A 17,586-nucleotide genomic window follows, 5' to 3' on the forward strand; every position below is an offset into this window, starting at 1 on the left:
ATCAATCATGGGGCACTATTTCTCCCACTGACATCAATGATGAGCACTATTCATCCCACTGACATCAACAATGGGGCACTATTCCTCCCACTGATGCCAATGATGGGGCACTAATATTCCCACTGACACCAATGATGGGGAACTAATTAATCTCCCACTGACACAAACAATGGGGCACTATTCCTCAACATCAATGATGAGGCACTTTTCCTTCCACTGACATCAATGATGGGGCACTCTTCCTCCCACTGACATCAATGATGGGGCATTCTTTCTCCCATTGACATCAATAATGGGGCACTCTTCCTCCCATTTACAATAATGGGGCACTCTTCCTCCCATTGACATCAATAATGGGGCACTCTTCCTCCCATTTACAATAATGGGGCACTCTTCCTCCCACTGACATCAATGATGGGGCACTCTTCCTCCCACTTACATCAATGATGGGGCACTATGCCTTCCACTGACATCAATGATGGGGCACTCTTCCTCCCATTGACATCAATAATGGGGTACTCTTCCTCCCATTGACATCAATAATGGGGCACTCTTCCTCCCATTGACATCAATAATGGGGCACTCTTCCTCCCACTGACATCAATGATGGGGCACTCTTCCTCCCACTGACATCAATGATGGGGCACTCTTCCTTCCACTGACATCAATGATGGGGCACTATGCCTTCCACTGACATCAATGATGGGGCACTATGCCTTCCACTGACATCAACGATGGGGCACTATGCCTTCCACTGACATCCATGATGGGGCACTATTCCTCCCACTGATAGCAATGAAGGGGCACTATTTCCCCCACTGACACCAATGATGGGGCACTATTTCCCCCACTGATGCCAGTAATGGGGGAACTATTCCTCAAACTGACGCCACTGACGGGGCACTATTCCTCCCACTGACATCAATGATGCAATGATGGGGCACTCTTCCTCCCATTGACATCAATAATGGGGCACTATTTCCCCCACTGATGGGGGACTATTCCTCAAACTAACGCCACTGCTGGGGCACTATTTCTCCCACTAACACCAGTGATGGGGGACTATTACTCCCGCCAATACCAAAGATGCATTGTTTACTCTCACTGATGCCAACATAATTTCTACTCCCAATGGCCACAGTCTGGCCCCTGTAAAGTCTGGAGGACAGTAAACTGGCCCTTTGTTTAGAAAGTTTGGAGACCACTGGTGTAGAAGCAGCTCAATCTTATCCAATGTGTCTATGCACATTAGGACAATTTTAAGCTCACCGTATAGCGGCAGGAAAAAATACCCTTCTGATTTGCGTTTTTTGATTGGAGCTTTCTAACAGAAAAAGATGCTAAACACTCCTAAATGTGTACCAAAACGCTCTATATGAGTGTTTTTTTCTGTCAAGGGAAATGGCGTTTTTTTAAGCCCAGCATGCATGGAGCCCAAGTATTCCCAAATGCCATGTTGCCTACAGGCCTATGGATTTTGCACAGCTGTGTGACATAGAATACTGAAGCAACACCAGAATTAGAAAACATCTGGGCTTGTAGGCTGTACCATCTGCATGTCTTACCATGGTGCCATGCCTTAACCCTGCATGTTACTTAACCTGTATATTTATGGCTGTACCATACAGATCCATAGCAGCTGTATCCTCAGCAGTCAGATGAGTGGACATCCTTAGATAACAAACAAATATTCATAGTTTACGGGGGCTCTGCGCTACACTGTGTGTACTGTTTCAACGCTGTCCAGTACTCTGATGGCTCTGTGTGCTTTCTTCAGATCACTTGCATTGCAGTCCTTGGTGTGCTCATTCTGCTGTTATGTGGCACCACAGTCCGTGCACCTCTCTGAAGCTCCCGATACCGCTGCAGGATTTGGATGTAGTTTGGGGAGTTGCTCTTCAGGGTCAATTTGCGGGGTTTGTGCTGGTGTTGGGGGGCAGAGAAGAAGCCAGACTCCTCTGCGGTGGAGACTGCTTGTTCCAAATCGTTAGCAGCACCTCTGTCAAGCGATGGGTACCTGCTGAAAACACCAAATGGATAAAAAGTGACACTATCTGCATGGAGTTTGCATGTTCTCCCTTTGCTTGTTTGGGTTTTCCTCCAACACTCCAAAGACATCCTGATAGCTTAATTGGCTCCTGTCTAAATTAATTCTAGTATGTGTATGTATGAATGAGAGTTAAGCCTCGTACACACGCAACGATTGTTGGCCATGAATTTTCGGCCAACGTCCGATCGGTCGATTGTCGGCTTGTTAGTATGATGCTTCCGACAACCGACTCCGACTTTTCAGCCGAACAAAATCTGGTGTGCAGGCTATAAAATTTTTGTTGGCCGTCAACAGAATGGCCGATTTTCCGTCAGTCAGTACAGATTTCGGCAGACAAAATTCAGATGAGCAAGACTGGGCATGCTCTGAGAAGAAAAAACACACGGAAAGTTATCCATCACATGACATCACTTCTGAAGTTGGTTTTTGTTGGCTGAGAAAATTTGTGTGCAGTCTAGAGCACATTTCAACCAACACAACAACACTGGACAAAAGACGGCCGATCGGTCAGCCGATAATCGTTGCGTGTGTACGAGGCTTTAGGGACCTTGCAAGCTTCTTGAGGCTGGGTTCACATTGGTGCAAACACAGACATCGCATGTGATGGCATAGGGTTTTCCTTTTGGCCAATCAGGAATTTTCATTCGCTATTGTCACACAATGGGTGGGCTCGGCGTGCACTGCTCTGCGCCCCGGGTCCACCCTTTGCTGAAGCCTATTAGAGCCTCTGGCTCTAATCAGGTGATAAAAAAAAAAAACCCATTGAGCTCCATGCATCCGGCGCCCCGCATGCAGCTTAGGGGGCCGGACGCATGGATAGGGGGGGTGGCGCCCCTGCGCCCCCAACGCACCGGCCACCACTGATGGGGGTGTCAATACCTTTCTATGGACACCTGCAGCAGTTCGCAGAGGGCAGTGTGAACTGCCTGCTAGTGACATGTGATGCAGAAACCTGCACTGGAATCCGCATCGCATATGTGAACCCAGCCTAAGGGCAGAGACTGATGTGAATGTACTGTATGTAAAAAGTGGTGTGTAAAGTTTGAGTGCTATATAAATGCCAGTAATAAATACTCGATAAATAAATAATTTATATTAACTAAAGTAGAAACCCCTAACTGGATGGCATATAGTTTGCTCTGTGCACTGTTTACCATAAACAGTTGTCCTTTTTTTAAATAGAATACTTGTCTTCACCTTTTTCATATCTAAGTTCTGCTGATCTCCTTCAGCCCCTGTGCAGCCACTTCCTGCCTACATGCAATCCAGTGATGGCTGTATGCCATGTTTCACAGCGGGTTTCCTGATGGTGGCAAAAGTGGACCATGCCTGCGTAATGTGTGTTGTATTGGCCGCTTGTAGTTCCTATTGGATCGGAAGCCCATGTGACAGGGTGACAACACAGGAGCACGATTATGAGTGTTGTCACCCTATAACAGCACACACCCAAATGAGGGCCTTCATGGCAGGATCATTAGGCATTATTGTAATGACAAGTGCAGATTTGTAAAAATAAACTTTGGAAACTGACTACTACATCTGTCAAAACTTATATTAGATTTCAGTGAGATTTAGTTATACTTTAATGACTACATGCTATTTGTATATGCACAGTTCTCAGGCCCCTTTGATTTATTTCTGTCTCTCTGGGTACATGCAGAGAGCACGTGAGAAAGACAGGACTGCGCACTTGGGAAAGATGCTAAATTTTGGTGCATCACTCAGGGGACATCTATTGGGGAGGCGGCATTAATCTATGTATTACAATCAGCTGACACTCTGTCAAGTTATATGAGCAAATCCCCATATCATTCTTTACCTCCTGGAACAAATTAGTTCAGCCTTTTAGGCTGTCTTTCTCCTCTGTCCTTGTCTCTGTGTCCCTCTGTCCCTGTGTCTCCTCTGTCCCTGTCTCTGTGTCTCCTCTGTCCCTGTCCCTGTGTCTCCTCTGTCCCTGTGTCTCCTCTGTCCGTATCTGTGTCTCCTCTGTCCGTATCTGTATCTCCTCTGTCCCTATCCCTGTCCCTCCTCTGTCCCTGTCCCTCCTCTGTCCCTGTCTCTGTGTCTCCCCTGTCTCTGTGTCTCCTCTGTCCCTGTGTCTCCTCTGTCCGTATCTGTGTCTCCTCTGTCCCTATCCCTGTGTCTCCTCTGTCCCTCCTCTGTCTCTGTCTCTGTCTCTCCTCTGTCTCTGTGTCTCCTCTGTCCCTGTCTCTGTGTCTCCTCTGTCCCTGTCTCTGTGTCTCCTCTGTCCCTGTCTCTCCTCTGTCCCTGTGTCTCCTCTGTCCCTGTCTCTGTGTCTCCTCTGTCCCTGTCTCTCCTCTGTCCCTGTGTCTCCTCTGTCCCTGTCTCTGTGTCTCCTCTGTCCTTGTCTCTGTCTCCCCTCTGTCCCTGTCTCTCCTCTGTCCCTGTCTCTGTGTCTTCTATCTCTTTTCTCTGTCTGCATTGTCATTTTGTATTGGAGGTCTTTGGATATTTGAAGATTTTATCAGATTCCAGTGATCAACTTTACATTAGAGAAGGTATAAAAATGTGTAAAAAATGTGTTTTTAGTTCCTTACCTGGGTAAATTTAAATTTAAAGTAATATTTGAATAATTAATCTTTATCACGTGCAACTGGCAGCTTTCCTTGCTTTGTTTTTTTACAGCTGTGAAAAAAATCTCAACAGCAGGGAGATCAGATCATACAGATGGCAGAATGACTCAGGCTCGGTTCACACTACGTCGCTCCGACTTAGGGGGCGACCTGTGAAGTTGCGTGCAGCGCGACTTGCACGGACTTCATAAAATAAATGTCTATGCAAGTCGCCTCCAGGTCGCCCCAAAGTAGTACAGGATCCTTTTTCTAAGTCGGAGCGACTTGTGTCGCTCCTATTAGAACGGCTCCTGTACTACACAATGGGAGCGTGACGGACCGCGACTTGTCAGGCTGACAAGTCGCGGTCCAAGTCGGATCAATGTGAATGCGGTCTCAGAGAAGGGACAGATACAACTTCCTTAGCAGAGCTGGGACTGTCTGGATGAGTCAGCTCTACACAGGCTGCTTAAGGCTCCGTTTCCACTAGTGCGACTTACAAGTGTGAAAAATCATAGCCCACTGATTTCAATGGCACCCGTTCCAATCTATGCTAATTAAAGTTGCAGCGACTTTGAAGAGGTGCCTGCAATACTTTGATGCGACTTTGAGTCAGAGAGTGTAAAGTCAGATCAAAATTGCACTCTACATTGCGCTAGTAGAAATGTAGCCTAAAGCTTTTTTTTTTTTTTTTTTTTTTTGCATGATTCCTCTATCCACACAAACAACTCCCCAACCACAGGACATTGTATTCTGACAGGAGCACCCACCGAATGCACTGATTGGCTGCAGCTGCTGATTGCTAAACATTTTCCAAAATGTCTGGAAGGATGGATGTGTTTTGATCTGTGTATGGCTAGCTTAACTAGAGTCAAATCTTTTTTTTTTTTTTTTCCTTGGGTAGAGTGCGGAAGAATAACCATTCATGTCAGGTTCTTTACTGCTAGAATGTCAACACTGTCATAAATTCCAACGCGTCCCACTCTACTAAAAATGGAGTTTGTTTTTGTGTCTCTGAGAAATTTTCCATCACTTCCTGTCTTGAAAGGAAGGTAAGTCTCCCCAGTGGGGATACAGATGGCAAAAACTAAATAAAAGGAGGCCATAACCCTCCCCTGCTCTATCCAAAAACATAATAAAAAGTTATCAAATGTATACAAATCCACAGTTTATATAAAACATTAAAATGTATAGTGTAGCACCACCCCCGTAAGGGCTGCAGGTGGCAGGGTTCCCCACTGTTGCACAACCAGGCACATAACATTTTCAGCTTTTATTCGGAGACAGTGAACAGTCCTTGAGCTTTGGTTTCATGTTTTATTAGGGGGGTAATACCTTGGAAGAGGATGGGAATTATGGGATGCCCAACTTGACAGAAACATCAGGGACAACTTCCTCCCTATTTACAGCTTCGATAGATTCTTCTCCTTTATCCTGAACAGCTACAATTGAATCCTCCTCCTTGGTTGGATTATACAACTCTGATTAAGTCTTTTTTTAGATTAGCAACAGCCCCTTACAGGCTAGGAACTCTCAGTCCCTTAGAAAGTACTTAGCACAATGTGGTGTGAACTGTTGATCCTGGAGTACCTGCACTCGCCTGTAGACACTGGTTCCAGCTCTACCACTTGCAAGAAATGCTAGCCCACCTTCCACCAGCTGCTTCTCTTCCTCAATCTTCTCAAATGACACTGGAGATCTTCCAGGGCAAGGTAGTGAAGATTTAAGCACACTGCTATCTTCCAGGGAGACCTGCTACATGTGGCAGTCCCCCCCCCCCTTGTAGGTCCCTGTACCATACTGTAGTACTCACACTGTCCCCTCCTTGCTCCCCCTGCCTCTCAGCAAAGCCTCCTTCTAACTTCTCCTATGGTAGGATCCTTTCACTGAGTCCGGGCCCGAGGTAGAGCCCCTCCCCGGCACCCCGGCAGGGGTCCCTCGAGGGCCACCAACAGCCTCCCTCAGCTCTGCATCTCAATCTTTCACCCAACTCTCTTGCTGCCATGGCTCATCCATATTTAAGGGTTGGGTTAGTCCTCTGCCAGGCCCACCATCCAGGGATTACTAAGCGAAACATGCAGGACAGCCCTCCTAGCCTCCGCCCACTTACTTCTAGAAATTTCTCCAAACTTCCAGATCCAGGGGGAGGTACCAGAGAGCTGCCTGTATGAGTCGCCCAGCCCTGACCCAGATTCCATGACTCAGCCCTGAGTCAGACTATAGTTTACCTACTCTCACACTAGTAGCACACTAGAGGGTTCTACAATAGGAAAGGGTATAAGATTTAACAAAAATCATAATAATTTACTTTCCCTTTAAAGCAGAACTCCAACCAAAAAACACAAGATGAAAAAAATAGCTAATTTAAAAGCAACATAAGCTAGTTGCTTTGGCTGCAATATTCACATATTCCAGAGACTTCCTGCACAGTACTTTTATTCTTCCACCAGATGCGCTCCACCTGATGTCCAGCATCATTTAACCCACTTCTTCTGAGCCCAGGTCATTCTGGAACCACCACCAGCCTGTGACTGGACAATAGAAGGGGAAGCAGCAAAGTGCTGAGCCCATCTCCCTGTCACTTATATATTTTTCTTTTTTTTTTTTTACATACTGTCACCAGAGCATGTCGCAGGAATCATGTAAAATGTCTGTCTGCTCTGATATCACTGTATGTAAGGGCCGCCAACCACTGCTCTAGTGCAGTGCAATGTCACCAGACCAGTGCTGCCAGTCATTATTCCTAATCACAGCCGTGCACTCATAGTGACCCTGATCACTGCTGTACGTTTACACTGTCCCTAGACAACGCCACACCAGTCATATTCCCCCGATCACTGCCACACCAGTCAAAGTGTCCCTGATCACCATCACCACACCAGTCATATTCTCCCTAATCACCGCCACACCAGTCACAGTGTCCCTGATCACCACCACACCAGTCATATTCTCCCTAATCACCGTCACACCTGTCAGTGTCCCTGATCACCACCACACCAGTCATATTCTCCCTAATCACTGCCACACCAGTCAAAGTGTCCCTGATCACCATCACCACACCAGTCATATTCTCCCTAATCACCGCCACACCTGTCAGTGTCCCTGATCACCACCACACCAGTCATATCCTCCCTAATCACCGCCAAACCAGTCACAGTGTCCCTGATCACCAGGGCCGGGACAAGCCGTGGTCAGAAGGGGCCACTGCCCTGGGCACTGTGGTATCATGTGAGGTGGGGGGCACCACAAGGAGATGGGGGGGAAAGGGATTTGTGCTGGAAGGGGGAATTTGGGGATGGCAGGGGGTAAGTATTATTCTAGTAGGGAAAAAAGGACATCAACTTTATTTGGGTACAGTGTTGCACAACTGCGCAATTGTCAGTAATGCAGTGCCGTATCGTAAAAAAATGGCCTAGTCAAGAAGGTGGTAAACCTTCCGGAGCTGAAATGGTTCAATACCTCCATAAGTAAGCTTTATCTGTCGCAAAAAAAAAATCACTTTGGGTAAAGTGTTGCATAACTGAGTAAATGTCATTCAAAGTGTGACAAGTGCTGAAAAATAGCCTTGGCAGAAAGGTGGTGAAAGGTGGTGAAACAGGCTGGTCTTGAAATGGTTAAACTTTGCTAATCTTGCTGAACTGGTGGGGTTTGGTAATATAGGTTTACAGTTACTCCCGCTAGCAGCTAAAATGTTACATAGTTAGTCAGGTTAAAAAAAAGACACAAGTCCATCAAAATAAATAAACACACACAAACAACCAAAAAATCCCATATACACAATCCTATACCCAGTTGATCCAGAGGAAGGAGAAAAACCCCAGCAAAGCATGATCTAATTTACTACAGCAGGGGAAAAAATTCCTTCCTGACCCCCCAGAGGCAATCGGATATTCCCTGATTTAACCTTACCTATAAATATTAGTATCCAGTCATATTACTTGCACCCAGGAAAGCAATCTACTGAGCTGGTCAGAACCACCTCTGGAGGGATTCTTTTCCACATTTTCACAGCTCTTACTGTGAAGAAACCTTTCCGTATTTGGAGACAAAATCTCCTTTCCTCTAGACGTAAAGAGTGCCCCCTTGTCCTCTGTGATGACCTTAGAGTGAATCACTCCACACCAAGTTCACTATATGGACCCCTTATGTATTTATACATGTTGATCATATCCCCCCTTAATCTCTTCTTCTCAAGAGAGAATAAATTCAGTTCCTCTAATCTTTCCTCATAGCTGAGCTCTTCCATGCCTCTTATCAGTTTGGTTGCCCTTCTCTGCACTTTCTCCAGTTCCCCGATATCTTTCTTGAGAACTGGTGCCCAAAACTGAACTGCATGTTCCAGATGATGTCTTATTAATGATCTGTACAGGGGCAAAATTATATCTCTTTCAGTCCATGCCTCTGTTAATACAAGAAAGGACTTTGCTTGCTTTGGAAACCACAGCTTGACATTGCATGCTATTATTAAGATTAGGATCTACCAGAACACCCAGATCCTTCTCCGCAATGGATTCCCCCAGTTCTACTCCACCTAGTATGTATGATGCATGCATATTCTTAGCCCCCCAAGTTCATAACTTTACATTTATCAACATTAAACCTTATTTGCCACATAGTTGCCCAATGAAACAGTCCATTGAGGTCGGCTTGAAAATTGGAGACATCCTGTAAGGAAGTTATTCCACTGCAAACCTTGGTGTCACCTGCAAAGACTGAAATGGTACTTTAACGGTGTCATATTTAATCCACATGAAGTAAGGAGAGAAGTTTCAGCAGCACGAAGGTCAGATGCAGGTAAGCAGGGCCAGGGCAAGGGGTGGGCAGGAGGAGTGGCTGCACTGTGGTATCAAGTGAGATGGGGAGGAACCACAATGAGGTTGGGGGAGGGGATTTGTGTTGGAAAGGGGAATTTGGGGGGGGGGGGGGTGACAGGGAAAAATAATTGTTCTAATCAAATTTGGGAATGTGTGCTAGGAGTGGTTATTTGAGAGGATTTGTGTTGGGGGAGGGGGGGGGGGGGAATTTGCGCTAAGAGGGGAGAAGGATTTGAAGTGGGGGGAATTTGTGCTCACAGGGGAAATTTGAGGGGGTAGATGATTTGTACTAGGAGGGAGGAATTTTTTTTCGGGGGGCGGGGAGTCACTTCACATGGCAGAGTATATAACAGGTAGGCAGTAGGTACTAGAGCAACTTCAAAATGTTTATGTCAACCAATGTAGTCCACTCACCGTTTATAGCCAGGAGGTGGAAGGATATTCCCTTGTGAGTCAATAGGAGGCGCTCTTCCTTGGCTCCGTATATGTAAAGCATGTGCTTCCCTCTCGTCCCTCCGAACTCCGCTGCAACGAGCGAACTTACTCCATGTGTTCTCCTCCATTCGGGAGGGCGCAGGGATGGACTCTTGGGGTCTGGGGCTGGCCGGGGCCGCGGTTACCTGTCTCCACACAGCGCTATCATACGGTCGGTCCGGCCGCAGTGGGAGGAGAGGGGGCAGCCGGCTGACCTCTAGACAAGTCAGGTAGCCACGGGTATGAGAAGTAGGCTGCTCCACCTTTAGGGGGCTCCTCAGTCTTCTCAGCAGCTCCAACTTTGCATCGCTGTAGGGAGGGCTCTGGAATAATATCCGATGGTTTCCACGGGGCACAAAGCCAGGGGAGCGAACTGGAGGATCGGGTAGCAAGGGCACAGGGTGGGGGGAGGGAATTACTGCTGTTGACATGTCTGTAAACCTGGAAAGACTTGAAACAGAAATAAAGCTTTAAATTCAGGTCAAAACTGACCTATAGATTTCTACTGAGAGAGATAAAGGGGAACAGTAAAGCTCAATCATTGTGCAGCACTACAAAACAAGCATGGCCTGCATCTATAATAAGCAAAAATGGCTGCCCCCATGTTTAAATAGATTTACAAACTACACACACAAAAATGAGATTTCAAAAACATTTGTGCACCCTGATAAGATTATTTAGGCCCCAGTATAACAGAATATTTAAACCCCAGCATAACAACCCTATACAACAAAGAATTATGGAGGCTGCCATTGCTGACCTCCTTCTATTAGTTTTCTGGCCTCGATGTTCTTACATAGAAATAGTATACAGCTAGTGAAATCAGAGCAAAGTTCTAATTTTTATCTACATCCAGGTCAGTGACTCAATATGCCTGTGGATCAGCATAACAGCCAAGTTATTTCACAGGCCAAGTTGCAGATTGAAAACTTCCGCTAAGGCTACAACACCACCATCTGGCAGAAGGAGAGTATTGCAGTCTGCAAGCATGGTAGGAAAATCGCTTAGGGCTCATTCACACTTGTGTGATGTGGAAACACGCATTGCTACAAAACACCTGCTCAATGTTTACTGAAATTCATTGTGAATGGCACTCCAATGCATTGTATAGTTAAGTACAATGCAACGGTCCACAATGCATATACTGTGCATTGTGGTGCACTGCGTTTAAAAAAAAAATGTAATATTTTTTTAATACATTGCGGTGTGTTGGCAGCCCATTCATACATATGCATTGTGGTATGGAGCGGTAAAACATGTATTGCCACAACACATGGCAATGCACCTGCTCTATGGGCAGCACCAATCATTGTAGGAAAGGGGGGGAGATTGGCGCAATCGGAATGCACGAGCTGCTGCGATAATCTGGATATGGGCAAAATGCAGATGATAAAGTCCAGTGGAATTGCTAAATCACTTTGATGGCTGCAGGCTTTGAAGGGTGAAGTAACCCTGTATGGATCCAAGACAAAGAGAGAAGAGAAGACCAAGCGCCAATCTAAGTGTAGCAATGCAGTAAATTTAAAAGCAATTAATAGGGCATCTGGGCAATGTTCATCCAGGGTGCCGCTCATCCCCCACAGCACCAGCTCCACAAGGGATTCGGAATGACACCCTGGATGAACATTGCCCAGATGCCCTATACATTTTGAGATGCCTGTTTTTTACGCACGTTTGTGAGTAACACTCTTTTAATTGCTATTAAATTTACTGCATTGCTACACTTAGATTGGCGCTTGGTCTTCTCTTCTCTTTGTCTTAGCACCAATCATTGTGAATTGCACCCCGTACAGTAATGCTCAACACAACAGCACCACACAATGCATATACCTTGCTTTGTTTATATATATAAAAAAAAAAAAAGGGTTATGCGTGTTCTTTTAATCCACACAATGTTAACAGGTGCCATAATGTGACTAAACGCATGTGCATTAATGCACCACAATGGAATACTGAGGTGCGAATGGGCCCTCAAAGATGGTGGGGTATGGACATGATTTATTGGAAAATTGACATATAAGCTCACATTATAGCAAGAGGGAAGTGCACTATAATTTCAGTGGCTGCAAAGGAAAAAAAAGAAACTAAATGGTTTCTAACAAACCCTACTGTATCCAAAACTTTTAAAAAGTTATAGTTTCAGATACACTTTAAATTGAGGGCTGCAAGCGCCCCATGTACAGAAACAAGGCAAATGGAAATGCTGTGCTATACTCTATAGCAACCATTGAGAGCGGTGTTAGGGTAGATGGTTATCACACTGAATTAGGGTTTGGAATAGGAACAGATAGAAGTTACAGATAAACTCACCAGTCTAGTAGAGGTGACTCCACATTGTTTGCAGGCGTGTGTGTGTGTCTGCTATCCATGGTGACAGCTCGGGGAGGGGAGGGGAGGGGAGGAGTATGTGTGCTCACAAATCTGTGCTCAATATGTGGTCAGGGTAACAGAACACTGAATGGATTGGCTTCCTATACCATGACCACGCACTCCTTTTATATCTGTTTATTTTTCCAGATCTGGAATATTTTAAAAAAATGGAGCATAAATGGAATGTACAGTATAATATGACCTATACCACATTATTATTTACCAGAATTTTGGAAAAGGGGGAGTTCAAGGGACATATTTATATAGCAATGAACGTGAGTGACATTCACCAAATATTCACTGCAGGTGAATCTGTAGGCCCCTTTCACACATGCTGTCCATTTTTCATCCATCCGTTGACGGATGAAAAAACAGATATCAATGCATCTCTATGGAAAAATCAGTCCGCTGGAGCAAATTGGATTATGCTTTGCTTTTTTGCCTTTCTCTGGATCAGTTGTGGGTTTAGGATAGTGTATATAGAGGTTTTCGATTTTACGTGGGTTTTTTTTCTCTGTTGGTTGACTAGATGGACTAGATGGCTGGATAAACCTAGATTAACTATGTAGCACCCTCCTAGGTAGGTGCTAGAGAGAGAGTATAATTTTTGGCTTTGTCTGGCTATCAGAGGAGCAGCATGCAAATTTTATATTGCTTTCTGCCTACCAGAGAGCAGGATCTGTGAGTTAGGTGTGCTCATCTGGTCTAGGGAGTGTTTCACACTGGTCAGATAGGGAGGCATATTGGACAGTGGAGGAAACCAGGCCAATGGGTACACAGGCTTTCATACAGCCTCAGTGATTGGCACAGACTGCTGTCTCTGTGCATTCTGGGGTGTGGTATAAAAGCCAGGAGCACATGTGCTGCGGGGTCTTTGGCTGGTGAGCAGAGTCCTGAAAGGAGGGTGGTGGCTGTCTCCTCCTCTGTAGCAGTTGGTGTGTGGTCACAGGTGGTAAGCCTGCTGGACCAGAAGGAAGGAGCTGAACCCAGAGGTCCAGGAGAGCTGATTGGAGGGGTTGAGACACTGGGGACCCTGGAAAAAGAGTATCGTGAATACAGGGGATCGTGTCTAGGGCGCACCGACCTAGCGCATTATCCTCAATGTAGGCTTTATTTAAATGATATTAAAAAATGGCTACTCACAGACGTAGATAAAAGTAAAGCATATCAGGCTGGATTGCTCGAAAGTCCGTGTTTAGTCCATATAATCGTCCATGATGAGATGACTGACGCGTTTCGAGGTCTAACCTCTTCTTCAGAGTCACTTTTTTCTTTTTGCTTATAGTATCGGTGGACTACCCCAGTCCGTTAAGGGCAGCAAGACCTTAGCCATCTGAGAAGCCAGTTGTCAGTCCCGTGAAGTGTGTGGTCGAGGGGTCTGGATACCAAGCGCAGGAGAAGGGTGGCTACACCTTATTGTTTTTTGGATCGTGTCTAGGGGCCTGACCTGAGAGGGGGCCACCCCGGAGTAGAATAGTCAGAGGTCGAGTGTCAGTTGGTGGAGTGAAAGGGGGTGCTAGGGGAGTACCCTGAAGATAGTTAATCAAGCCATCTAATCAGAGACTTAATCCTAAAGTTCATCTAGTGGCAAGGTGAATCAGCAGCCTGGCTGCATCTACAGACAGAAGTCCTCATCTTTTGTGAATAGCTCAATTCTGGAGTATCCCACTCTTCCCTTCTCCTATCCCTATTTAAAATAAAAACAGAAAAACAACTACAACCCCTAGAATGTATAGTGACTGAGCCAGGAATAAAAGAGTTAAATTGTGCATGCTGCAGTTGCTAGCGGTAACCCAGGGGGATCCCGAGGTACACATTTCAGCAGTCCTCAAGGGGGCAGTGCTACAACTATGTAAAGTACATACGGGGTATGAAGTTCACCTGCTACAAAAGGCCTACTCGGCCAGATAAGCAGTGTAGTTGCTATGAGCAACCAAGCACTAGTTAAAAGACACAACCAGTCGTTAGGCAGGGTACCTGGTATTGGTGACAGGCCGCGAGGGGGGAGTCGATGCTCTGGCTCCCTCCCTAGAGGGTTGGTTTCCAGTAGCAACTGGAACCAAATCCACGTTACAGAGATCTATGGTCTGGTCACAAGGGTATGGAAAGGTAGGAGTTCACAATTTATGTATGAGGTCTGCACTAGGTGCTCAGCGAGACCTCATTCTGTTACTGGGAGTGAAGTAACAGAGGTATGCTGGACTGGTGGAGTGGGCACAGGCTCTGCAGCATCCCTCCTAATGCAACATATAAGTTACAGTGTGTATTCACATGAAACAAGACACTTCACAGAGGAGCTCTGCATTTTATTACTGCACACTGTGAAGGTCATCTCTAAGTCAGGGAATTGCCTTAATGTTAGACTTTGCACATGGCCGCAGTCTCCGCCTGGTCCCTTGCATTGATGAGCGTGCTGCGTGCGAAAGGTACCCCTGTGTGCATAGCCAAGTAGGCCCCGCCCACACACTGATCTTCCAGCTCTGTGGACGGCTGCAAGGGTGAAAGTTGCACGGCTCGCCCACCTCCTCCATCCATAGAACACATACTATTCTTTCCCAGAACGCAAAGAATTATGTGACTGGAAGACAAGCAGGTGAATGGCTGGACTTGCCTCCTTCAATCACTGGACACTTTGCATTCTGGGAAAGAACTATAGCTAAGCCACTAGAAATGGAACTCTTTCACACTCTCAGGGGCTGATGGAAACGCCAGCAGCACTGCAAGATTAGTGCAATGGGGAGCACCCTGCAGCACCATTTCAGAAGTATGCAGTAGCCAACAGTATACACTTCATTAGAGGTAAGTTATGTCGCTGTTGCTGCATAGCAAAAAGTATTAAAAAAATATACATGTATATATATATATAATTTTTTTTTTTGTTGGTGGACAGAATGGTAGAGGAATTACAACACCTGTCAGATTTCTATGGTTGTCTGTGTCCCTATTACAAAGATTTTCCTCCTCTATTTGTGTTTTTTATGGGTATTTAAACAAAGTAAAACAAAATTCCAAATTTTTGGTTGTACCCGAAACCGTAAGAGAGAGGGGAATCTTCCAATGGGGACACTAGTTCTGGTGACAGCTTGAGATTTCCTCACACTTACTATTCTGGTTATGGGACAGGAAGTGAAGGGAAATCTCCCCAATGGGACACAAATGGCAAAGAAAGTAAGGGCTCTTTCACACGATCCGCGATTCCCACTGAGCCGGCGGATGACAGCTCTGTCTCCGCTTGCAGTGCGGAGAGGGAGGTGTCACAGCCCCCGCTGCTCTCTATGGGGGATCGGATGAGAGTGGACCGCTTGTCCGCTCTCATCCGATCCGATCCCTGAACGTATTTTAGTCATCTGAATTGTTTTAGTTTTAGTCATATTTTAGTCGACTAAAATCTCCAGTACATTTTAGTCAACTGCAAATTGAATAAGTTTAGGTAAACTGTAATGCATTATTTAAACATTTCTCTAGAATTTTCAAACTTTATATACTCCTGGAGTAAAAATCTAATAATATGTTATTTTGTATGGTAATAAAGGTTTGAACATGCACTACAGAAACAGATTTAACCATTGTGAAATATAATGTCTTTATAAATAAATCCAAGTTTCATATACAAACAAAAATATTGCTTTTTGACAAACAGAAGTGCAAAATACAAAAAAAACAAAAAACTGTAAACTACAGTATATTGGCTGTAATGTCATTGCACATAATACCTGAATAGATTACCAACATTAAATATTAAGAAAAAAATATAAGAAAAGCCTTTCTTAATTTTTTTCTCTTTCAGCAGCTTAGAAGATGCCCCCCTTATGCAGTATTGCAATACATGTTTATACTTTAATGTGCTATTATTACAGGCTCTGGATGGAATTGTGTTGCCAATTTAGGAATAGCCAGCAGAGTAGTGTTAATTTTGGCAGCACATTTAGATTGAGTTTCAGTCATAGTCTTTTGACTGAAATTTAGTTTTAGTTTTAGGTTGTATTTTAGTCTTATGGCTAAAATGCCATTTTAGTTTTAGCCGTATTTTAGTCGCCTGAATGGTTTTAGTTTTAGTCCTATTTTAGGCAACAAACAATTTTATTCGAATGAAATTAACACTGGTGAGCAAATGCTGCTGATTGGCTCTCCTCTGACTCTGTCAGTGTGAGGCGAGGAGAGCCGATAAACTGAATTTCCGTGTTTACATGTGATCAGCTGTGAACGGACACAGCTGATCACATGGGTAAAGAGCCGTGCCATCGGCTCTTTACTGGGATCGCAGTTGGACACGGCGCGCCCGCGATCGCCGCATGGCGTGCAAGCGCGGTGAGACTGTGGCGACATCATCCCAGAACGAGAAAGGAACCGGCCATCATCATTTGTCTATATGGTGGGCGGGAGGTAGTTAAGCCTTGACAAAAAAAAAAATCTGGAAGCTGATTGGCTACCATGCAGAGCTGCACCAGATTTTGCTCTCCCCGGTTTTAGTAAATCAACACCAGTAAGAAAGCTTAGACACACTGTTCAGTTGATTTTGCGGTCTTTGTCCATATACAGGTAAATTGTAACACATTAACATGACAACAAAGAATTCTGAATACAAATGAATAGACTTTTTCGTTATTCAGAAATTTAGATGTATCCGAATTTCCAAAATATTGATTCAAAGATGCCACCACCAGCGAATGGACTCCTTTCGAAACTTCCGCATCCGCACAAAAGCAGCTCAGGGCATTGAGGTCCAGGATTGGATGCACCTTGCCCTCTTTTCTGGGCACCATGAACAGGTTTGAATAGAAAACCTGAAAGCGTTCCTGCGGAGGAACCAGCACAATCACTCCTTGAGCAAGGATATCATGCAAAGCCTCCCAGAGATCCTTCGAACAATCTGGAGACAGGCAAAGATTTGACTAAAAGAATCTGTCCGCCGGCCGGGATCGAAATTCGATCTTGTACCCGGAACAAATCAGTTTGTGAACCCATTTGTCTTGAATGAAGGTAGTCCAGGGTTCCTGAAATCGCAGAAGTCCCCCCACCCCAGAAACGGGTGAGGGCGCCCCTTCATGTCGAAATGAACTTGTCGGAAGAACAGGACTGACTGATCTTGGCCTTGCTCCAGGGCTTCTTAGCCCCTCCAGAAGCTCTAAATGGTTTACCTTTTTCTTGCGCTCCGGAGGCACAAAAAAACGTGTATGAGTGGTGAAGGAAGGCCCCTGCTTATTACAGGGTGCTTTACCTTATGAGGATTGAGGAAGAAGAGTACTCTTCCCTGCAGACTCTTGATCAACTCATCCAGCGAGTTACCAAATAATCGCTCTCCCAG

General features: G+C 45.3%; 1 protein-coding gene across 1 annotated transcript; it reads right to left on the reverse strand.

Annotated features, from left to right (window-relative positions):
- Window positions 1–1,728: 1,728 nt before the first annotated feature.
- Window positions 1,729–10,342, reverse strand: TEX52 (testis expressed 52; the record flags this gene model as incomplete). The annotated part of the gene is made up of 2 exons (XM_082257177.1): window positions 1,729–2,020; window positions 9,852–10,342. The coding sequence occupies 2 exons, from the start codon at window positions 10,340–10,342 to the stop codon at window positions 1,774–1,776; spliced, it is 738 nt and encodes a 245-aa protein (XP_082113303.1). The 3' UTR covers window positions 1,729–1,773.
- Window positions 10,343–17,586: the final 7,244 nt, after the last annotated feature.

The sequence above is a fragment of the Pelophylax lessonae genome (genome assembly GCF_965119305.1).
Source record: "Pelophylax lessonae genome assembly, chromosome: 4".
Lineage (NCBI taxonomy): Eukaryota > Metazoa > Chordata > Amphibia > Anura > Ranidae > Pelophylax > Pelophylax lessonae.